The 24,814-nt window shown below is 41.9% G+C and overlaps 1 protein-coding gene across 4 annotated transcripts in view; it reads left to right on the top strand.

Moving 5' to 3' along the window:
• Positions 1 to 24,814, top strand: part of pgm2l1 (phosphoglucomutase 2-like 1) — a 162,548-nt gene that overhangs the window by 75,170 nt on the left and 62,564 nt on the right. For all 4 annotated transcript variants that reach the window (XM_072576719.1, XM_072576718.1, XM_072576716.1 and 1 more), the window contains 2 exons: positions 1,167 to 1,250; positions 7,978 to 8,171. In XM_072576719.1, coding sequence (XP_072432820.1) covers positions 1,167 to 1,250; positions 7,978 to 8,171 — 278 coding nt within the window. The remainder of the gene's footprint in view (positions 1 to 1,166; positions 1,251 to 7,977; positions 8,172 to 24,814) is intronic.

Raw genomic sequence — 24,814 nt, 5'->3', positions numbered from 1 at the left:
AAGAAGACAACCAGCTCTGACTTCCTTTTATATCACTTTGAACAGTGCTATCCACTTTCTAGCGGAAGTGATCTCATGACATGTTACTAACTGACACTAGACTGACAATCTTAGTCCAGGTGATTTATTTTTCAATGTAAAATATTGTTGCATTGACTATTTTCTGTAGCAAAGCCACCTTGTTGGAACAGCATAGGGGACGTTTCGCTTTAAATCTCATGTCACGATCTGATCTGGGACGCTATAGTTTATTGTTAAAAACATGTACATAACGCTGCCATCTTTCTATAAACAAACTCTCCCATGTTTTCTTTAATACAGAATCCACAAGCAGAGAAACAGACCACTAAACTAATTGCTTTGTGTTTATGCCACATACAGTTTATCCTGCCCACCAGCTTTTCTTTTCAACCCCTTGTCATCTCACCCTATCAACATACCTTGCAATTCTTTTCTCCCTGTATTTTTCAAGCTTCCCCTTTTAATTTGTTTATGTAACTCATTTCTACCTATCTTATGGAAGCAAGCTTTGCGTTCTCATCGCTGCCTGGTAGACGTTTCTCCTGAATTTCTTCTTAACAACATTATATTCAAAATCTTTTCTTCTAGGAAGGAAACAAAGGAATTTTTTGTTTCTTAAAGCAGGGAAATCAGTAGGTGGTGGTAGTGAGAGAAAGTAAAGGTTCATGATAGAATAACCATGACAGTGAATGTACGGGCCTGATGAATCAAATGGCATTTTTACATCCTTGATTTGCAGCTTCATATTTGCAGTGTTCAATTTGGGACTAAGAATAGGAGCCATTCCTATCCAACCTCTGAATTGCTGTCAGGTATTCTATGCACTAATCCAAAATGGGCTCATGACCACAAGCAGAATACTTTCAAAGCTCAAAAGCAAAATCTGATGGCTCCTTAAAATCTGAAATAAAAACAGAAAATGCTGAAAATACTCAGCAGGTCAGGTAGAGCGAGGAAGAGTTGATGTTTCAGGGTGTTCATCAAGGATCAATCACAATTAATTCTATATTACTGCTTTCTTCAAATGACTCATTGTTTCTGGTGCAATATATTTGGTGTGAAAGCATCAGGGATAAATTAAAAAGGGGAGTACAGTTAATCACTGGACTAGCCATTTATTGACTGATATTTCTTTTTCTTTCTAGCCATATGCTGTTAAGCAGCTTCATGTTGCAGCTGGTGTGATGATTACTGCGTCACATAATCCTAAACAAGACAACGGATACAAGGTACAGTGAAGTGCATGACTAATCAGTTTATAAAGTGTTTTGTGCGCTATTTAGGAGTGGTTGGCATGAATGTATTATGTTTTACTCACCACCTTCTGGGCTACAGTTATGAAAGGTCAAAACAGAATAAGACAAATCTTGCATCATTTGTTGTTATGGTTACAGAAAAGATGAGATGATTCTAGATTAGTTTGCCAACTGCATCTGGGCACAGTGAAATTAAACTGCTAAGCTGAGTTGTGTTGCACTGTTTCGTCTTTCTATTGTTTTTGCAGTGGTTTGATAGTTATAAACGTGAGCAGCCCTAAGTTGTGGTCCACAAGGCAGTAATGACGTAGGTAGGAAAAGGGATGGGGATTTAAGGCAGAATTTCAGAGAGCTAGGGTGGAAGCTTAGAGCTAGGACAAACAGAGTTGTTTATCTCTGGTTTGTTACACGTGCCGCATGCTAGCAAGGCGAGGAATAGGGCAAGAGAGAGGAGTTGAACATGTGGCTACAGGGATGGTGCAAGGGGGAGGGTTTCGCATACCTGGATAATTGGGGCTTATTCTGGAGTAGGTGGGACCTCTACAAACAGAATGGTCTACACCTGAACCAGAGGGGTAGCAATAGCCCGGGGAGGACGTTTGCTAATGCTCTTCGGGAGGGTTTAAACTAATGCAGCAGGGCGATGAGAATCTAAATTGTAGTTCCAGTGTCCAGGAGGTTGAGAGTAGTGAGGTCAGAAATGAGATTTCAAGGTTGCAAGAGTGCACCAGAAAGCAGGAAGGTGGTTCGAAGTGTGTCTACTTCAATGCCAGGAGCATCCGGAATAAGGTGGGTGAACTTGCAGCATGGGTTGGTACCCGGGGCTTCAATGTTGTGGCCGTTTCAGAGACATGGATAGAGCAGGGACAGGAATGGTTATTGCGGATTCCCAGATTTAGATGTTTCAGTAAGAACAGAAAGGATGGGGCGGGGTGTGGTGGCATTGTTACTCAAGGGCAGTATTACAGTGACAGAAAGGATGGGGCGGGGTGTGGTGGCATTGTTACTCAAGGGCAGTATTACAGTGACAGAAAGGATGTTTGAGGACTCGTCTACTGAGGTAGTATGGACTGAAGTTAGAAACAAAAAAGGCGAGGTCTCCCTGTTGGCAGTTTTCTGTAGGTTCCAGAGACAAAGAGTCATAGAGATAGACAGCATGGAAATAGACCCATCCATGCCGACCAGATATCTCAATCAAGTTCCACCTGCCAGCACCTGGCCCATATCCCTCCAAACCCTTCCTATTCATATACCCATCCAAATGCCTCTTAAATGTTGCAATTGTACCAGCCTCCACCACTTCCTCTGGCAGCTCATTCCGTACATGCACCACTCTGTGTGAAAAAGTTGCCCCTTAGGTCTCTTTTATATATTTCCCCTCTCACCCTAAACCTATGCCCTCTAGTTCTGCATTCCCCCACCCCAGGGAAAAGACTTTGCCTCTTTACCCTATCCATGCCCCTCATAATTTTGTAAACCTCTATAAGATCACCTCTCACTTCTTATTTACCACTAAGTGGGAATTTGTTACATAGATCAAAGTTCCTTCAAGACTTTAGACGTGTCTGTGGATTTTCTTGATTTTTGTACAAAATACCTTTTATAGTTAATCACATCAATTCAAAATAAGTGTATCAAGGTGGAGGGCTTGAATTGGATAGTTTTTTGATCACATATAAAGAGACACTTACTGACAAGTCATGGTCTGTGTGCAGGCTATGCACCTGCATAGAGTATGCATATGCCTGCATATTTTCCACTTCTGAATAAATCTAGTCCAAGTAAAGTCCTATAGTCTGATTCCTTCCTTTACCAACTAAAACATAGCTTTCTAAAAAAAAAATGCTTAAAATTTCCGCATCAATCAAGCCTTGGGGAAATATTTAATTCTCTTGCTACTGTACATTAATTTGTGTGTTGATGCTTCAAGTTCATAGCTTTTTATCCTGAATACACCCAGATGCCTTCATGATAAAGCTTATTTCAAAATTCTCTTTGCTGCTCCTCTTTTAGACTAGGTGATAAGGACAGGAGGCAGTATGTTGTCATGACATCAGCATCTAGTTTTCCCTGGGTGGCCTCCATCAGCTAGTTAAGCAAAGTACAAATGGAGGAAATAAAAGAAAACACCACTTCTCCTTTTGCCATACATTAACATCCAAGACTTATTCTCTAGTGTACAGCAAATTAGCTTTCATGCTATTTTCATAAATGTTTTGAATCTATACAAGATTGCAACTGGAATTTTAGAATGTGACCATGTAATACCAAAAATCAGAAATCAATTCGAGATTTATAGGATGGTTGTAATATATGGAGCAGACTACATTACATTATTGTGTTACATCAGATGTTTACAGTATGATCCTTTCCTCAAATCCGACTTAAATTACAGCATTACAGAAATAAAAATTGGAGATCATCGAATAACATACTTGTGTTTGTATGCTTCAAAGTTAAAATGTTTGAGCCTTCTATTGATACACCAGTTCAATGAGATCACTCCAAGGTGCAATCTTAGTGGTTTATATTTTGCAACAGAAAGAAGGAGATGTGCAGAAAACTGATGTGCTCAAACTGAATGAGGATGATTTGCGAGGGAGTGCAAACCTCAGGATCTAGATTAATGAGCTTCCAAAAATAATTCAATCATGCCAATAAGTAGAGATGCTAGGAAACCTTCACTGAGGAAGACACTGTACAATCTTCACATCACTCACACACACAGTAATCAAAGTGTCCTCAATGTGGAGAATAATTAAAGCAGTTTAAGGGCATGAAAAAAATATCCACAGAAATATAGAGGAAAGGATTGCAAAGATGATTCTGGGTAGGAGTGAGGGTAACAGGGTAGTTGTTATGTGGGACTTTAACTTTCCAAATATTGACTGGAATTACTATAGTTCGAGTACTTTAGATGGGTCAGTTTTTGTCCAGTGTGTGCAGGAGGATTTCCAGACACATTATGTATACAGGCCAACAAGGGGCGAGGCCACATTGGATTTGGTACTGGGTAATGAACCAGGCCAGGTGGTAGATTTGGAGATAGGTGAGCACTTTGATAGTGACAACAATTCGGTTGTTTACTTTAGCGATGGAAAGGGATAGGTATATACTACAGGGCAAGAGTTATAGCTGTGGGAAAGGCAATTATGATGTCCTTAGGTAAGGCTTAAGATGCATAGGATGGCGAATGAAACTGCAGGGAATGGGCACAATTGAAATGTGGAGCGTATTCAAGGAACAGCTACTGCGTGTCCTTCAGAAGTATGCACCTGTCAGGCAGGGAGGAAATGTTCGAGTGAGGGAGCTGTGGTTGAATCTCTTGTCAAGAGGAAGAAGAAGGCTTATGTTAGAATGAGATGTGATGGCTCAGTTAGGGCACTTGAGAGTTACAAGTTAGCCAGGAAAGACCTAAGAGCCAGGAAAGGACATGAGAAGTCATTGGCAGGTTGGATCAAGGAAAACCCTTCTATAGGCATATCAGGAATAAAAGAATGACTACAGTAAGATTAGGACAAATCAAGGACAGTAGTGGAAAGTTGTGCATGGAGCCCAAGGAGATAGGAGAAGCGCTAAATGATTTTTTTTTTGTCAGCATTCACACTGGAAAACGACAGTGTTGTCAAGGTGAATGCTGAGATACAGGCTACTAGACTAGATGGGATTAAGATTCACAAGGACGTGTTAGCAATTCTGGAAAATGTGAAAATAAATAAATTCCCCTGGACAAGATTGGATTTATCCTAGGATTCTCTGGGAAGCCAGGGAGGAGGTCGCAGAGCCTATGAATTTGGTCTTTGTCGTTAGTGTCTACAGAAATATTGCCAGAAGACTGCAGGATAGCAAATGTTGTCCCCTTGTTCAAGAAGGGGAGAAGATACAACCCTGGTAATAGTAGACCTGTGAGCCTTATTTCGATTGTGAGTAAAGTGTTGGAAAGGATTATAAGAGAGGATTTATAATCATCTAGAAAGGAATATGTTGATTAGGGATGGTCAGCATGGTTTTGTGAAGGGTAGGTCGTGCCTCACAAATCTTATTGAGTTCTTTGAGAAGGTGACCAAACAGGTGGATGAGGGTAAAGCAGTTGATATGATGTATATGGATTTCAGTAAAGCATTTAATAAGGTTTCCCACGGTAGGCTATTGCACAAAATACAGAAGCATGGGATTGAAGGTGATTTAGTGGTTTGGATCAGAAATTGGCTAGCTGAAAGAAGACAAGGGTGGTGGATGATGGGAAATGTTCATCCTGGAGTTCAGTTACTAAGTGATGTACCACAAGGATCTGTTTGGGGCCACTGCTGCTTGTAATTTTTATAAATGACCTGGATGAGGGCATAGAAGGATGGGTTAGTAAATTTGTGGATGGCACTAAAGTCAGTGGAGTTGTGGATAGTGCCGAAGGATGTTGTGGGTTCCAGAGTGTCATAGATAAGCTGTCGAGCTGGACTAAGAGGTGGCAAGTGAAGTTTACTGCGGAAAAGTGAGTGATGATTCACTTTGGAAGGAGTAACAGGAATACAGAGCACTGGGCTAATGGTAAGGTTCTTGGTAGTGTAGATGAGCAGAGAGATCTTTGTGTCCATGTACATAGATCCCTGAAAGTTGCCATCTAGGTTGAAAGGGTTGTCAAGAAGGCATACAGTGTGTTAGCTTTTATTGGTAGAGGGAATGAATTTTGGAACCATTAGGTCATGTTGCAGCTTTACAAACTCTGGTGCAGCCGCACTTGAGTAGTGTGTACGGTTCTGGTCTCCGCATTATAGGGAGGATGTGGAAGCTTTGGAAAGGTTTCAGAGGCGATTTACTCGGATGTTGCCTGGTATGGAGTGAAGGTCTTATGAGGGACTTGAGGCTGTTTTTGTGAGAGAGAAGAAGGTTGAGGGGACATGGCTTTAAATTGAAGGGTGATAGATATAAGACAGATGTCAGAGATAATTTCTTTACTCAGCATAGTCGGGGTATGCAATGTCCTGCCTACGACAGTAATCCGAGAATTTAAAGAGCAATTAAATGGTCATTGGATAAACATGGATGAAAATAGAATAGTGTAGGGTAGATGGGCTTCAGGTTGGCGCAATATCGAGGGCCGAAGGGCCTATACTGAGCTGTAATGTTCTATATTCTTTGAGCCATTTGATTCCTCGAGCTTGCTCTGCCATTCAATAAGATTATGATTGTTTTGATTATGGCCTCAACCCTATGTTTCTGCACTGCCAATGACATGGTTTTCAATTAAGAATCTAAAGTTTAATGTATCCCTGCTTTAAAAGTTTTAAATACCTCTGCCTCTACATGCTTTCTACAACTGAGTACCCTGTACACCATGAAATTCAATTTTAAAGATTTACTGACTCCGATCATGTAGATGTTTTACACTTTATTTGGCACTGGTTTCAAAATGTTCTTTTATATTTTAAATCATCTGTGTATGTAAGCTTGTCGTGCTGTTATTACTCCTTCCAACTTCACATTATATTTCCATATTAATAGAAAGTGTTTTTAAGGTTGATAACAGAATGTACAGATTTAGAATTCTCTCAGTCCAGTTATTCACTGCTTCAGCTGAAGACTATATTTGATCTTAACTAAAAAGTGAATTTTTTAAAACAATGAAAGAGCTGTGGATGCTGGAAATCAGAAATCAAAACAGAAATTGCTGGAAAATTTCAGTAGGAATAGCAGTATCAGTGGAGAGAAATCGGTTAACGTTTCAGGTTCAGAACTTGAAGGGTCACTGGACAAGAAATATTTAACTCTGATTTCTTTATCAGCTGCTGCCAGACCTGCTGAGATTTTCCCGCAATTACTGTTTTTGAAAAGTTAAGTTCAGTAATGCTGGTTAGATTCCTTCGTCAAGATTAAAGCGGTGCTGGAAAAGTACAAGTCAGGCCGCATCGGAGGAGCATGAAAATAGACTTTTCGGGCTCCTCTGATAATGCCTGACCTCCTGTGTTTTCCAGCACCACTCTAATCTTGACTGCAATCTCCAGCATCTGCAGTATCCACTTCTGCCCAGTTAGATTTCTTACTCCATTCTCCCAAACATGAGCATGCTCATACCTTCAAAAATAAAACAAATAAGTAGCCACACCACAAATGGGAGTAGACATTTTGCAAACTGATTATTTAGAGTTGCTGGTTCATCATTACCAGCTTTCATTAATGCCTTTGCTGTAAAAATGCAGGAATTTCTGAAGATGAAGCACTGCAGTTGCTTCAAGCCTGCAAGAAGACTACACTGATTGCTCCCAGATTTGACCTTGAACTGAACTATCTGATTTATCATTAAACTGTTTGGAAATTTCTGAAATTATGAAAAACTGGCATCAAAGTCACTTCAGGGGAAAAAAACCTCATAATTTATTGCTGAAATTTGAGAGCTGTTAATCAATATAAAACTAAGCATCTAGTTTGATCTGTCGTCTGACAACACTCAAGCTGCCTTTTGTTCAGGCTTTACCAAAAGTGTCCTGAGGATGACAATGGGATAGAAAAGAATCTAAAACTTTAAAAATAAAGTCAGGATAAAGACAAATAACAATGAAGTGACTGTGCCCTTTGCTAGAAAGATGAAAGGAGTATCCTCCCTCCTTTCCATAACCAGATATTCTGATTAATCAAAATTCTAAAAAGAACATGCTATCAATTCTGAATGTAAATTTAACATGTTATTTCTGTTCACTTGTGGCAGGTTTACTGGGAAAATGGAGCTCAGATTGGCTCTCCTCATGATAAGAGAATCTTAGAGCATATTGAAGAAAGTTTGGAACCCTGGCAGGAATCATGGAATGTGAAATTGCCTGATATTAGTCCTTTACGGCATGACCCTCTGGATGAAGTCTGTACACTATACGTAGAGGATCTGAAAAAGCTGTGCTTCTACAGGTTAGAGCTTAGGACTTCATACTTTGTATGGAGCACGTGCTAAACCAGACACAATAGAAGAAATTCATCGTTATATTTTATGTTGTAATCTTTTTTTTAAGTCTCTATACAACATTGGTCTCAGAATTTGATTAATATCTTAATTGTAAATTCTCCCCCATTTCTTTCTTTCTCTTCAGTTTAAATCCTCTTTAAGTAGCTGTGTTGCTGTGATACAGTTCCCTTGGTTTCATTGTATTTCAGTGTCTCATTCATGTTCCACTCTTGACAGTGGCTGTCAGCAGGCTACTGAACAAGGGGGTGGCATTGCAGATTTCCACCTGATGTCCTGTGAACATGATGCTCAGCAGTGAACGTAGGATAGCGATTAGAAGGAAGAAATCGAGTGAGATATGCCTTTTTTGAAGCACAGAGGAAATAGAAACAAATGTAATCCCCCTGCTTTGCTGGCAAGGGCAGTAGTGTCCATGCCTACTTGCCCTTGTGAAAGTGGTAGTCAGTTGTCATCTTGAATAAAGCTGAGTAGCTTGGCTGTTTCAGAGACTCGCTAAAAGTCAGCCAAATTGTCCTCCCTCTGGAGACTCATATAGGTTAGACTGGGTAAGAACAATACATTTCTTTCCCTGATGGACTTCAGTGAACCAGACATTTTTTTAATGACCTTCTGGTAATTTAATGATCCCAGTTACTGACATTACCTTTTATAACTAGCCCAGCATTGACCTAGAATTAGATTTTCAGTTTTTCAGTTTACTTTTTTAGATTAGATTACTTACAGTGTGGAAACGGGCCCTTCAGCCCAACAAGTCCACACCGACCCGCCGAAGCGTAACCCACCCATTCCCCTACGTTTACCCCTTCACCTAACACTACGGGCAATTTAGCATGGCCAATTCACCTGACCTGCACATATTTGGACTGTGGGAGGAAACCGGAGCACCCAGAGGAAACCCACGCAGACACAGGGAGAATGTGCAAACTCCACACTGTCAGTCACCTGAGTCGGGAATTGAGCCTGGGTCTCTGGCGCTGAGGAAGCAGTGCTAACCACTGTGCCACCGTGCCACCCACTTCTTCCAGTTGGGTGGTAAAAATGTTTCTTGTATCTAACAAACACAAAAAAAGAAATTGCTGGAAACTTTAGCAGGTGTGGCAGCCTGTGGAGAGAAACCAGAGTTAAAATTATCCCACCCCCGGCCCCCCCACTTCAGAACATTCAGATTCATTTCTTGAATCTAACTTCGATTTCCTTCCTAAGTGTTCTTATCCCCTTTTGGGGATAAGAACCTTCTGTTATGATAGTGCTTGCCATCAAGAAGCCTGGAAGGCAAACAGCCAAATAAAAACCAAAAGAACTATGGATGTCATAATTAAGAAACAAAAACAAGTTGCTGGAAAAACTCAGCAGGTCTGGCAGCATCTTAAAAGAGAAACTAGAGTTAACATTTCAGGTCAACTGACCCTGCCTCAGACCTTACGAAGAATCACTGGACTCGAAACATTAATTCTGAATTCTCTTCACAAATGCTGCTAGACCTGCTGAGCTTTTCCAGCAATTTATGTTTTGATTTGAGATAAGGGGATTCTATGATTCTATGAAATAACCAAAACTTGACCAAGAGCATAGGCTAATGCTTGTAAGCAACAAGTGTGTCTTTTTATTTTAATCTTGATTTATTATCTACATTGTACTCCTCCCTAGTTTCTATGTACTGTCTTTCACCTTGGCAAATAAAGACCAAAGGGTTGCAGGAGATTCGAACTCTATTTGTGACACTATGACTTGTTAACTTTTCATTGAGGGAGTGAAACTTTTCTTACAATCTTTGATAATGAATATACAATGGAAAAGGACACAGCAAATGCTAACAAAGATCTGGAAATGTGACAGGTGACTTGGGTGTAGTTATTTGAATATCAGAGCAGGAGCAAAACATACCTGGCCCCTCAGAACGGTCAGAAAGGCTGGTCAGAAACAGTGGGTTGTCCCCCTCCACCTAGAGTTGTAGGGCAGTCATAAGTTTTCAATTACCTGTTTGAGAAATTTGGAAAATCCAACTAGTGTCATACCAAATCTTCATTGTATCATTAATAATTCTCTCTGATTCTCACTTTCTGCTCCCTTCGGACCCTCCTATAGTTATTCTCATCATGCCCACTACCTTTCCAATCACAGTCAGCATGTATGGTTGCTTTTCTTTCTGCTTTTTCTCTCTAATCATCCTCTTCTTCTCCATCTTTGTGCTTTACCATCAGTGAATGAACTCTTGCAGTAAACTTTGCGATTTCTCCTGGTGATTTCAGAGCCTCTTTTAAATGCTACTTTCTGAAGAACATTTTATACTTGTTCAAAGCCAGCATACAGCAGTGAGGAGGGTCACAAAGTCTCTATTTTTAAAATACAATTATTCTAATCCATTCTGTAATAATTAATTAATTGGTTGGTTGAAATAGCTGCACAGAGGCTGGTATCCTGTCACCAAGTCACCCTTTATTTAGATGTGCCGGTACTTGGGCTTTGACCTGCCAGCTCAGCCAGTCCCTAGAATGAAGAGACATTGTGAATCCCCTATCAGGGCTCCCCAATTGTCCCAGATTAACCGCTCCAGTCCAGGGTTTCCTAGTCAGTGAGATCCACCTGACCCTTGTTGCAATCACTATATTCTCTACCGCCAGCACCCCTCCCCCTGGGATGTAGGCTAGTTCTTACTCTTGTAGCATCTCCTGGAACATTTTTTACCTCAAGTCTCCTGACGCAGACGTTGACAGAGGTGGCATGTACCGTACTGTAGCCTGTTTCTTGTGCAAGGAACATCTCGAGAGAAATTCCTCCTTTCGGTGGTAACAGTATTAAGGCTGCATCCATCTTCGACTCTGAGGTTTCCTCAAGTCTAGGTGGAGGGGGACAACCCACTGTTTCTGACCAGCCTTTCTGACCGTTCTGAGGGGCCAGGTATGTTTTGCTCCTGCCCTGATATTCAAATAACTACACCCAAGTCACCTGTTACCATGTGCACAGTACATTGCTTGTGACCAGCTAGCTCGCAGTCAGTCTTTCGATTGCGGAGACCTTCTGAGTTTCTTGTTTATATTTGTCAGCCAGGGCTCCCTGATTGGGATTGTTAATCTGGGCCAATCAATGAAATGCACTGGCCCTGGTTCCAATCACTACAATGGTTCATTTGGCATCAGTTTTGTTTGCACTTATTTTGTCTTTTTGTAAATGTATCCGATAGGGAGAAATGTAATTTTGTGATTCTGTCCTGATGTGTACAAAGTGAAAAACTTGGACACCATGAATCAGCTAATGTTAGGCAGTCCTGTGCTGCTCGCCTCCTTTCTGTACACCAGGCCTCTGGTGCCACACTCAGTGGTTGAAGAACTTGACACTGATGAGACTTGCAGAGATTTCTGCCCTTCACTGCCATATTTAATACAGTGTCACATGGCAGGTTAAATAAATGGTTTGGAGAGCAAAATCTCAAAATCTGCCAATGATACCAAGTTAGGAAGAATAGTGAATTATGACTGATGCTGGACAACTCCAGAGGGACATTGACAAGTTGGCCAAATGGGCAGATGCCTGGCAGATGAATTTCAATAAAGAGAAATAAGAGGTAGTGCATCTTGGTAGAGGAAACATGGAAAGACAATACAGGTTCCATGATATAGCCTTGAGAGGAGTAATAGAGCAGAGAGACCTCAGGAATCAAGTGCATAATTCTGTGAAGGTGGCCAGGCAAGTTGAAACAGCTTACTTAGAAGGCTTATAGGACACCTGGGTTTATAAAGAGAGGCAGAGAATATAAAAACAAAGAAGTAATGCTACACCTCTACAAATCATTGGTCAGACCACGTTTGGAGTATTGTGTTCAGTTTTGGGCACCTTATTTAGGGAAGAATGTTAAAGCCTTTCAGAAAGTGCAAAGGAGATTTACTAGAATGATACCAGAAAAAAAGAAAAATTAGAGAAATTGGGCTTATTTTCCTTGAAGCAGATAAAGTTAGAAGGTGATCTTATTGAGACGTTCAAAATTGTGAACAATTTTGACCAGATAAAGAAGGATATTCCGGGTGGAGCATAAATACTAAAATGGACTGGTTCAGCCAAAAGGATTATATTCAGAACAAGTGAATGTAAATCCTCAAGACCTGATGTTTAAGGAATTGGATAGGATAAATGGTTTCTCTGTACCCTATTTTCCCTGGTTAAGATGAAGGGGGGAGTCATCCAAAATAGGGGGAAAGCTTAAAAATTGACCATTTTAATTAGTTGCACTTTGTTTACTTGGACTTTAATAAAAGCCTTGGACAAAACTTTACATGGTAGACTAATTAGTAAAGTTAGATCACATGTAATTCCAGATGAGCTTGCCAATTAGATACAAAATTGGCTTGACATTGGGAGACAGAGTGGTGCTTTTGGGACTGGAGGCCTGTTACCAACAGTGTTCCATAGGGATTGGTGCTGGGTCCACTTCTGTTTGTAATTTATATGAATGATTTAGATATAAAAAGCAAGCATGGTTAGCAAATTTACAGATGACACCAAAATTGGTGGTATAGTTGAGAGTGAAGAAGGTTATCTCAAATTACAAAGGAATCCTGATCAGCTGGATCAATGGGCTAAGGAGTGGCAGCTGGAGTGTAATTTGGATAAATGTGACGTATTGTATTTTGGTAAAACAAACAAGGGCAGGACTTTATACAATTAATGGCAAGGCTTTGGGTAGTGTTGTGGAACAGAGAGCCCTTTGCGTTCAGGTATATAATTCTTTGAAGTTTGCATCACATATAGGCAGTCGAAGAGTGTGGTGCTGGAAAAGCACAGCCGGTCAGGCAGCATCCGAGGAGCAGGAGAATGTACATTTCGGGCATAAGCCCTTCATCAGGAATGAGGCTTGTGGGCCAAGGGGGCTGAGTGATAAAAGGGTGGTGTTGGGAGAAAGGTAGCTGGGAAAGCGACAGGTAGATGAAAGTTGAGGTGAAAATGATAGGTTGGAGAGGAGCGTGGAGCAGATAGATGGGAAGGAAAATGGACAAGTAGGACAGTTCAAGGGGACAGTGTCGAGTTGGAAGGTTGGAACTGGGATCAGGTGAGGCTCATTCCTCATGAAGGGCTTATGCCTGAAACATTGATTCTCCTGCTCCTCGGATGCTCCCCCACCTTATCCCAGTTCCAACCTTCCAACTCAGCACTGTCCGACTTGTCCATCTTCCTTCCCACCTATCTGCTCCACCCTCTGCTCCAGCCTATCACTTTCACCACCTATTGCATTCCCAGCTATGCTTTTCCAGCGCGACACTCTTCAATTCTGATCTCCAGCATCTGCAGTCCTCATTTTCTCCTAGTTGATCACATGTAGACAGGGTGGTTAAGGAGGTGTTCGGTGTACTTGCCTTCCATGCTCAGACCTTTTGAGTTTGGGGTGGGGATGTCGTGTTGAGGCTGTTCATGAAATTGGTGAGGCCTCTTCTGGAGTACTGTGTCCAGTTCTGGTCACCCTATTCTCGGAAGGATGCTATTAAGCTGGAGAGGGTTCAGAAAAAGTTTACCAGGATATTGCCGGAAGTGGAGGGTTTCAGTTATAAGGAGAGGCTGGGACTTTTTTTTCACAGGAGCGTAGGAGGTTGAGGGGTGATTAATAGAAGGTTATAAAATTGAGTGAAACAGATAAGGTGAATGAAAGTCTTTTCCCTAGGGTGGGGGATTTCAAGACTAAGAGTCGTATTCTTAATGTAAGAAGAGAAAAATTTTAAAGACATGAGGGATCATTTTTGTACAGAGTGGTTTGCATGTGGAATGAACTTCCAGATGAAGCGGTGGATGCAGGTAGAATTGCAACGTTTAAAAGATATTTAGATAAGTAAGTGATTAAGAAAGGTTTGGAGGGATATGGAGCAAGTGCAGGCAGGTGGAACTTGCTTAGTTTGGGATTATGTTCAGCATGGACTGGTTGGACTGAAGGGTCTGGTTCCGTGCTGTATAACTCTGTATGGGGATGGTGCCAAGAAGCGTCTTTTCATAATGTCAAGTTCTTGCTCCAAAAGTCTTAAAGACTTTGTGTGTGGCAAGTGGTCAAATTAAAATTTTAACATTAAATTAATAGACTTTATATCGTGCATGAATATTCAGGGTTATAGGTGGATGGTATTAAGATACAAGTTAGCAACTATCTAATAGAATGGTGGAATTGGCTTGAAGGGCTGAATAGTCATCCCCTGTTCCCAGGGCAGCTATCAAGTGACACACTGGTTTTGTGCTTTAGATGGATGGTCGAATCTTCTGGGAAAGTTTAAATTGGTTAAAATTGCTCATAGTAGCAAAATTTTCTGTTGAGTCTTGTGCCCAGCATGTTCAACGTTGTTGATTGCTATTTATTGATATTTTTGGACATTACTGTGTGGGAATGGGAAATCAGTCATTTTTAAAATTCTTGTACTTGATTAGAAATGTAAGTTAAGCACAGAAATGTTGAGCTTACTTGTAACAAAGCCACTATCACCCCTGTGCTCACTGAAAAACCTGGTTATGTAAAGTTTTAATTTTTTAAAAAATTCTCATCCTTATTTTCACATCTCTCCATATCCTTGCTTGTCCCTATTTCTGTAATTTCCTCCAACCCTAAACTCTGTTATCTGTGCTCCTTTAATTCATGTGTATGTTCACAATTATAATTATTGCACCATTAACATAGAAACATAGAATGTCTGAGCAGAAGTAAGTTAATTGGCCTTTTGAGCCTGCTTTGCTATTCAATATGATCATGCCCGATCATTCAGCTCAGTGCCCTGGTTCCTACTTTCTCCCCACATTCTTTAATTCCTTTGGTCATAAGAAAGAGGCAGCAGATATGGTTCTTAAGTCTTCAGTGTTTTGGCAACAACAAGTTTTCTATGGCTGAGAATTCCACAGTCTCACCATTCTTTGGGTGAGGAAATTCATTCTTATCTCTGACTTTAAAAGGTCTACCCCTTGTCCTTGGACTATGACGCCTGGTTCTGGCCTCCCTGGCTATCGAGAACATCATCCTTTGTGTATCTACCCTGTCTAATCCCATCAGAATTTGTTTGGTTTCTATGAGATTCCCCCACACCCCCTTTTTTTTTCTAAACTCTAATGTTCTATGTTCTATATTCATTACAGCACAGTACAGGCCCTTCGGCCCTCGATGTTGCGCTGCCCTGTCATACTAATCTGAAGCCCATCCCACCTACACTATTCCATGTACGTCCATATGCCTGTCCAATGACGACCTAACTGCACTTAAACTTGGCGAATCTACTACCGTTGGAGGCAAAGCATTCCATACCCTTACTACTCTCTGAGTAAAGAAACTACCTCTTACATCTGTCTTATACCTATCTCCCCTCACTTTAAAGTTGTGTCCCCTCGTGTTTGCCGTCCCCGTACTTGGAAAAAGGCTCTCCCTGTCCACCCTATCTAACCCTCTGATTGTGTTGTATGTCTCTATTAAGTCACCTCTCAACCTTCTTCTCTCTAACGAGAACAGTCTCAAGGCCCTCAGCCTTTCCTCGTAAGACATTCCTTCCGTATCAGGCAACATCCTAATAAATCTCCTCTGCACCCTTTCAAAGCTTCCACATCCTCCTTACAATGCAGTGACCAGAACTGTACACAATACTCCAAGTGTGGCTGTACCAGAGCTTTGTACAGCTGCAGCATAACCTCCTGGTTCAGGAACTCAATCCCTTTATTAATAAAGGCCAAAACACTGTAGTCCTAACTGATCCAGTCTCTCCCCAGTCATTAGTCCGTTCATCCCATTGGTTGCCGTAGCTTCACTTGCCAAGATTTTTAACTCTGAAAGCCCTGTCTACACCCTCTGCCTCTTTTTGCTTTGCTTTCTTCCTTTTAAGATAATTCTTAAAGCATATTCTTTTTGACCAAGCTTTTGGTTACCTGATCTAAGATCACCTCTAGCTCTGTCATACTTGGTTGTCCTGTGTTGCTGTGATGTGCCTTAGCACATTTACATAGTGGTTGTGCTTCTCTGATACATTGTACCATTTTATTGAATTCTTGTTTTATCAGGCTGACAGCTGAATAAGTTTGGAATGATCTGTTCTAAATGTTGCAACTTCCACTTGTACTTACAACTTTTAAAAAAAGTTTTGTGTTCCACTTCCCCATCTCATGGGTCACAGCAGACATTAACTCACGTGCAAGAGTTATAGTGATCTGTTCTTTGCTCAATTTTCACTTTGCCTTCTGATGAGCACCTCCCACAGGCAGAGATTGGGAGCATTCACATATTCTTGTTTTTATTCACCATATCTCAACGTACTGCACTTAGTTCTTTGATAATTCTAATTCTACCTTAAGCAGAGTACTTTTGGAAAAACAGAAGGAAAGAAATTTGGGACATCCCACAGTGTGTCACAACCAATGCAGTTGGATTCTACAAGCAATCTTGAGGTAAATTACCAGATAATGACTTTGACTTTGAGTGGGTCTAGTAAGTGGATAAGTGTTGGCCAGAACATGCCTTAGAGTGAAGGGAAGACTCTTTCCAGTTGGTGAAAAGGAATGTCTTCAGCCAGATGGTGAATCAGTGAAATTCATTGCCACAGAAGGCTGTGGAGGCCAAGTCATTGAGTATGTTTAAGACCAAGAGATAGGCCCTTGATTAGTATGGGGTTCTCTAATGTGTAGAGAAACACATCATGGTGGAATGGGCTCAATGTGCAAAATGGCCAATTCTGCTGTTATATCTTATGGCTTACATCATGGTATCGTATATGCTTACCTGATATTCCTTATGTGATCAATACCACTTTTGATAGTGCTTTCCATCCTCCATACCACACAAATACATCAGCCTAATAACTCCATGGTGAGAGTCACTAGGCCTATTCTTAAATTTTCAAGGCTGAGAATAAACGATGTGTCTATCATATAGTGCATTTCATATTCTTGTATTTATGCAGAATGAAATTAGGGAGGGTTTGAAAGAAGAGTTACAGATCAGTTCACTCAACATCAGTACAGGCAGTCCTAGGGTTAGGAGTGGGTTCTATTCCTGAGTATGTTTAGAAGTTAATTTGTACACAAGTTAGAACACAATACAGCACAATATAAAATAACTATTTGTAAGTTAGTGCAAAAATTTATATTTCAAATCTTTAAATGAGCATTAATATGCACTCTCACTTATAAGTACAAGCCTTCATAAGTGAGCTGCTCCTAAACCATGAACTGCCTGTCAAGGGGAAAATACTGGAGTCTGTTCTGAAAGACATGGTAACAAACATTTAACAAGATTGGACAAAACTAGCAAGGGTGTATGAACGGCAAATCATGCTTAACAAATCTACTGAAGGATATCGCTAGTAGAATGGAGAAGGGAAAACTACTGCTTTTGATAAAGTTCTGTAAGAGGTTAACAGACAAAGCTAAGACAGTAAGGGGTAATATGTTGGCATGGATTGAGAATTGGTTCATAGAATCCCTATGGTGCGGAAGCAGGCCATTTGGCCCATCATGTCCACTCCGATCCTCAGATCATCCCACCCCAACCCATCACATCCCTGTAACCCTGTGTTTTCCATGGTTGATCCATCCACCTCTACATTCCTGGACACTATGGGCAATTTAGCACGGCCAATCCACCTAATCTGCACGTCTTTGGACTATGGGAGGAAACCGGAGCACCTGGCAGAAACCCATGTCGACAATGGGAGAATGCACAAACTCCAAACACACAGTCACCTGAGGCTGAAATTGAACCCAGCTCCCTGGTGCCGTGAGGCAACAGTGCTAACCACTGCACCGCTGACATACAGGAAACAGAGTGGGAATAAATGGGTCTTTTTCTGAGTGGCAGGCAGTGGCTAATGGGGTATTGCAAGAATCAAAGCTCGACCCCTCCCCCCTCAGCTATTCACGATGTACATAAAATGACCTGGGTGAAGAAACCAAATTCAACATGTCCAAGTTTTCTGAATGTGAAGTTATACACTTGGGTGTGAAAAACAGTAAGGAAGCGTATAATTTAAATAGTGACATACTGGGAAGTGTGAATGCACAAAAGGATTTTGAGTGTCTTTGAACTGTCAATGAAAGTGTATAGAGTCGAAGAGTGTGGTGCTGGGAAAGCACAGCTGGTCAGGCAGCATCTGAGAAGCAGGAGAATCGACGTTTCGAGCATAAGATGCAGGTGCGGTAGGCAGTTGATATATTGGCCTTCATTTCAAGAGGATGTGAAGTCAAAAGTAGTATTGAGTTAATCAGGCCTTGGTGAGACCACACCTGGACTATTGTGTATAATTTTGGTCTCCTTATCCAAGAAAGGATAGACTTGCCATCTAAGGAGTACAGCGGAGGTTCACTAGGCTGATACCAGGGGTCACTGGGCTGTCCTATGAGGAGAGATTGATTTGACTGGGCTTAAGAGCGGCACGGTGGCACAGTGGTTAGCACTGCTGCCTCACAGCGCCAGAGACCTGGGTTCAATTCCCGCCTCAGGCAACTGACTGTGTGGAGTTTGCACATTCTTCTCGTGTCTGCGTGGGTTTCCTCCGGGTGCTCCGGTTTCCTCCCACAGTCCAAAAATGTGCAGGTCAGGTGAATTGGCCATGCTAAATTGCCCGTAGTGTTAGGTAAGGGGTATGGGTGGGTTGCGCTTCGGCGGGGCGGTGTGGACTTGTTGGGCCGAAGGGCCTGTTTCCACACTGTAAGTAATCTAATCTAATCTAATGTCTAATACAGTGTAGAGCGGTGAGAGGATACCTCAGTAAATTGTATAAAATTCTTAACGGGGCTGGGCAGACTAGATGCAGGGACCAGTTTCCCCTGGGAAGTCTAGAACTAGGGGACCATTCAGAATTGAGAAAAGGAAAACCATCTTCAGTCTAAGATAATGAACCTGTGGAGTTCTGTACCACTGAAGTGTGTGGAAGCCAAGTCACTGAATATCTTCAAGAAATAAAATTTGTTTTAGATTTTAAAGGCATCAAGAAAAATTGGGTATAGAAGTGGAATTGAATTCGATTTATTGTCACGTGTACCAAGGCACAGTGAAAAGCTTTGTCTTGCGAGAAATACAGGCAGATCACGCAGTTAAGTAGCATAGATAGTAAATAATAGGTAAACAACAGAAAAAACAAAAACACAGGTACAGGCAAATGTTAAGAGTTTGAGAGTCCATTCAGTATTCAAACAACAGTAGGGTAGAAACTGTTGTGAAACTGGCTGGTGCATGTGTTCAGGCTTCTGTACCTTCTCCCCAATGGTAGAGGTTGTAGAAAAACATTGCCAGGGTGGGATGGATCTTTAAGAATGCTGGTGGCTTTTCCTTGACAGTGGGCCTGGTAGATGGAGGTTGGTGTTTTGTGATTGTCTGGGCTGAGTTCCCCACTCTCTTTAACTGTCTCCGATCTTGAATGATACAGTTGTCATACCAGGTAGTGATACATCCAGACAGAATGCTCTCGATGGTGCACCTATAAAAATTGGCAAGGGTATTTGCCGTCATGCCAAATTTCCTCAGCTGCCTGAGGAAGAAGAGATGTTGAGTCTTTGTAACCAATGTGTCCACATGGAGAGTACAAAACAGCTTCTTTTGGATGACCGCTCCCAGGAGCTTGACACTTTCCACTCGTTCCACCTCTGTGCTGTTAATATGTAGGGGGGCATGAGTCAGTAATGAGTTCCTTGGTTTTGCCGGCACTGAGAGCTAGGTCATTCTCAGTGCACCATTTTTCCAGGTTTTCCACCTCCTGTCTGCAGTCTGTTTCGTTGCCACCTGAGATTCGACTGACTATGGTGGTGTCATCAGCGAACTTGTAAATGGCATTAGTCTGGTATTTGGCAATGCAGTCAGGGTATACAGTGAATACAGTAGAGGACTGAGTACACATCCCTGGGGAGCTCCAGTGTTGAGTGTTAATGAGGATGAAATATTGTCCCCAGTTTTCACTGATAGTGGCCTGTGGGTCGGGAAACTGAGGATCCAATTTCAGAGAGTGGGGCTTAGTCCAATTCACTAAGTTTAGTAATCAGTCTCCAGGGGATAATAGTGTTGAAGGCTGAACTGTGGTCAATGAGTAGGATTCTTACGCAGATATTCTTGGTGCCAAGATGTTCTAGGGAGGAGTGAAGGGCAGTGATATGGCACCTGACATGGATCTGTTGGTCCAATAGGCAAATTGGAATGGAAAAATGTGTTGCTGGAAAAGCCCAGCAGGTCAGGCAGCATCCAAGGAGCAGGAGAGTCGACGTTTCAGGTATAAGCCCTTCTTCAGGAATAAGGAGGGTGTGCCAAGCAGGCTAAGATAAAAAGTAGGGAGGAGGGACTTGGGGGAGGGACGTTGGGAATGCGATAGGTGGAAGGAGGTTAAGGTGAGGGTGATAGGCCGGAGAGGTGGTGGGGGCGGAGAGGTCGGGAAGAAGATTGCAGGTTAAGGCGCTGCTGAGTCTGAGGGTTGGGACTGAGATAAGGTGGGGGGAGAGGAAATGAGGAAGCTGGAGGGTTCCAAGGCGGAAGATGAGGCGTTCTTCCTCCAGGCGTCGTGTTGCCATGGTCTGGCGATGGAGGAGGCCAAAGACCTGCATGTCCTTGGCGGAGTTGGAGGGGTTAAAGTGTTCAGCCATGAGGCGGTTGGGTTGGTTGGTGCGGGTGTCCCAGAGGTGTTCTCTGAAACGTTCCGCAAGTAGGCGCCCTGTCTCCCCAATATAGAGGAGGCCACATTGGGTGCAGCGGATGCAGTAAATGATGTGTGTGGAGGTGCAGGTGAATTTGTGGCGGATATGGAAGGATCCCTTGGGGTCTTGGAGGGAAGTGAGGGGGGAGGTGTGGGCGCAAGTTTTGCATTTCTTGCGGTTGTAGGGGAAGGTGCCGGGAGTGGAGGTTGGGTTGGTGGGGGGTGTGGACCTGACGAGGGAGTCGCAGAGGTAGTGATCATTCCGGAACGCTGATAGGGGAGGGGAGGGAAATATATCAAGAGTAGTGGGGAGGCTGGAGTTGGTTGATGTCATGACCAGCCTTTCAGAGCACTTCCTGACCACCAAAGTTAGGGCCACTGGGCAGTAGTCATTGGGACACAGGGATGATGTTGGCCCTCTTGAAACAGGCAGGGACAGTGGCCTGCTGCAGGGAGAGGTTGAAAATGTCTGAGAAGACCTCTGCAAGTTGATCAGCACATGCTCTGAATGCACTGTCTAGTACTCCCATTGTTTTCCTTGGATTCACACGAAGGAAAACTGATCTGACCTCTGATGCAGTGACTGTTGGGATAGGTTCGTCAGGACTTGTTGGAATAGGTGTTACCTCTCCGCCGAAATTCTGCTCAATGTGAGCATAGAAGGCGTTGAGACGATCTGGGAGGGATGTGTCATTGTCTGCTATCTTGCACTGTCACTTTTTTAGAACCTGCGATCTCATTCAGTCCTTGCCATAGTTGCCAGGTGTCTGTCTGGGTCGCTACTTTGGATCGGTATTGGTCCTTGGCTGTCTTAATGACTCTGCGAAGGTCATGCTTGGATTCCTTATATTTGAGTGGGTCTCCTGATCTGAAGGCCTCATGCCTGATTTTTAGCAGGTTCTGTATGTCCTGAATGGCAGGATAGAGCAGACACAACAGGCTAAATTGCCTCCTGCTCCTACTTTCTATGACATGTAAATCCATCTATTTTTTCTTGTTGACTGGATATTGTATTTCATAGAATTACTTTCTTTTCTGCTGCAACCATTTAGTTTCTTATTGTATTCCAAAGGAATAATTCAACTGCTGTCACACTCAACTTTTTCCCCACAGTCCTGTGAAGTTAACCTTTTCTAATAATGAACCTTATAACACTACCTCTAGCAACCTCAGACAGTGTACAGATAATTTTGAATTCCCTCCCTCCCTTTTCCCTGATGTGGAGGTGCCGCTGTTGGACTGGGGTGGACATGGTCAAAAATGACATGAAACCAGGTTTTGGTTAACCTGAAGGAGCAATGCTCTGAAAGCTTGTGATTTCACATAAACCAGTTGGACTAAAACCTGGTGTCATGTGACTTCTAACCCTGTTCCTTTTCCCAATTCTTCCTGCTCTATCTAAGGAATTGCTATTGTTTTGAACATATTTGATCAACTCTACAGGTCCTTTGCTTAATGGATAGCTTTTCTGGCAATGGATTATTTTATCTCTCTCCCTGACAAAACAAACTAATTTTGAAATTAAAAATATCTAAAGCTTTAAAGAGGATGCAATGAAACCGCCTCATTCCCAGTTTGATTTGAGTATACAGTGTTTGCTTAAGTGTACTAATTTACATTTCATCTAAATTCTGTTGTCGTTGGCTAGTCCTGACTACAGAACATTGTGCCTGGATGAGTAAATTTAGTGCTTCATTTTAACTTTCTCCTACTCCTGTTTGAGATGCTAAGTATGAGTTTAAGACTTCCATCAGGAGCATGACTGAGATCAGAATGTGGCCACATCAATTCCTAGTCATTTTGTTGCAACATCATGCAACATGTTGGAGCACATCACAGTGTGCCACTACATCACGTAGATTCACAGGTTGTGTTGACTAATTTTTTTTTAAGAATATGGAATAATGTGCTCATGAGAGGAGTGTATATGTGTTGTGCTTTTAAAGACTTCCTAGTCTAGATCCCACTATCTGACAAAGAACTCTCATGAGGTAAACTATGGAGTCTTTCTACAGTCTGCGCATCCTAGGTTTACAGATGTTGGAGATCCGAGTTGAGTGTGTTGCTGGAAAAGCACAGTAGGTCAGGCAGCATCCAAGGAGCAGGCAGATCGACGTTTTGGGCTAGAGCCCTTAATCAGCCCAAAATGTCAATTTTTCTGCTCCTTGGATGCTGCCTGACCTGCTGTGCTTTTCAGGCAACACACTCTCATTTTAGGAGGTGCTTTTGTAATCTAAGTCAGCAGTTGCATGACACCAGGTTATAATCTAACAGGTTTATTTAAAATCACACTGCTCTGAAAACTTGTGATTTTAAGTAAACTTGTTGGATTATAACCTGGTGTCGTATGATGTCTGACTTTGTCCACCCCAGTCCAACACTGGCATCTCCATGTCATGGCTTTATATAATCTAACCATCAGAGTATTGCACACTCCACTGAAACAAGATCCTGCATAAATCATCCATTCTTGTACCTGCTTGAGTAAGATCATTTGATTATAACTGTATTAAATTGAGAGAGCATGTCTCACCAAATTCATGTAAAGGGCTTTTGCCCGAAACATCGATTTTCTTGCTCCTCGGATGCTGCCTGACCTGCTGTGCTTTTCCAGCACCACTCTAATCTAGACTCTGGTTTCCAGCATCTACAGTCCTTGTTTTCACCAAATTCAATGCCAAATGACTGATTTAAGGGTGGAAGGACATCTGTATGATAGTTGGCCAAATTCCATTGGTGTTATTCACCAGCTCCTGCTTCTGTTTTTATGTTATGGCTGTATAATTACCTGAATTGTGACTTGATAGACTCATTTTGAGATCAATGTTTCAGGTATCTTTGAAGACCATCTGTGTGACAGTTGATTATGTGCACACTGCCCCATGTCCCATGATATTGAATTTGCCTGGTTTGCTCCCAAATGAATAATTATTTTAATTGCCTGCTTCTTCTTTCTTCAATTAATCAATCCATGCCTCATTGTAGTGACAAAAATAGATTGTTCAAATGGTTAGATTTCTTTTTCCATTTACAATTGTGCTGTGATCTTAATAGCATGTGCTGCTGTGAGATGTCCAGTTGAAATCTGATAATTAACAGGTTCATTTTAATTAAACAAATCTACTCATTCCTTTTTAATCCTTTGAGAAAGCTTTGGTGTTGATTTATTTGCTTTAGGTGAATAATTCTCTGGATGCAGAAAGGTCTCGGCTATTTCTTTCACCTTTCTCCTCTCCTGCTGAAAGTGTTGACTCCATTTTATGGTATACCTGATAAAGAGCTTTTGCCCAAAACATCGATTTTGCTGTTCCTCGGATGCTGCCTGACCTGCTGTGCTTTTCCAGCACCACTGTAATCTAGATTCTGATTTCCAGCATCTGCAGTCCTTGTTTTTACCTCCATTTTATGGTACTGCAGTCATTCCAGCAACTTCGGTACACCAGACAGTATGCTGAATGTCAGCTTTGGCCACAACCATTTTATGTTAGAAAGTGGAAGACTGGTCAAAGTTTGTCAAACTGTGGAGCAATTTCTGTTGTAGACATTGAATAACAGTTCATCTGAATTTTGTCACTGGGATTGAATAGCTTCTAGGCACTCAAGGCTCTGATGTGAGGAACCGCCAGTTGGTTGAAATATTGAGGGGAGTTTGTGCACATGACAGCTGAGGGAGAAAGGAGCAGAGGGAAAATAGCAGTTAATTGTACTCAAGGGGGTTCCATCTCCAAGGTGCCTGACCTGCTGAATATTTCCTTCCAGTATAATTAATTTTGGACTCTGCTTGAAATGTAGAAGCACTGACCGGTTTGGTTTCAACACATGGTCAAAAACAAGAATGATCTGCAGAAAAGTTTGAAAAATCATGAGAGTGCTATGAGTTCCTATAATCCTATAATCTCAACTCCTTATTATAATCAATCTATTCAAATATGTTGTAACTTTGTGGAGTCTTGAACCTGGGCCTCTTGGCCCAGAGG

This window comes from Chiloscyllium punctatum, chromosome 9, assembly GCF_047496795.1.
Source record: "Chiloscyllium punctatum isolate Juve2018m chromosome 9, sChiPun1.3, whole genome shotgun sequence".
Classification (NCBI taxonomy): domain Eukaryota; kingdom Metazoa; phylum Chordata; class Chondrichthyes; order Orectolobiformes; family Hemiscylliidae; genus Chiloscyllium; species Chiloscyllium punctatum.
The sequence above is the reverse complement of the archived record's forward strand: the minus strand, read 5'-3'. Positions and strand labels throughout refer to the sequence as shown.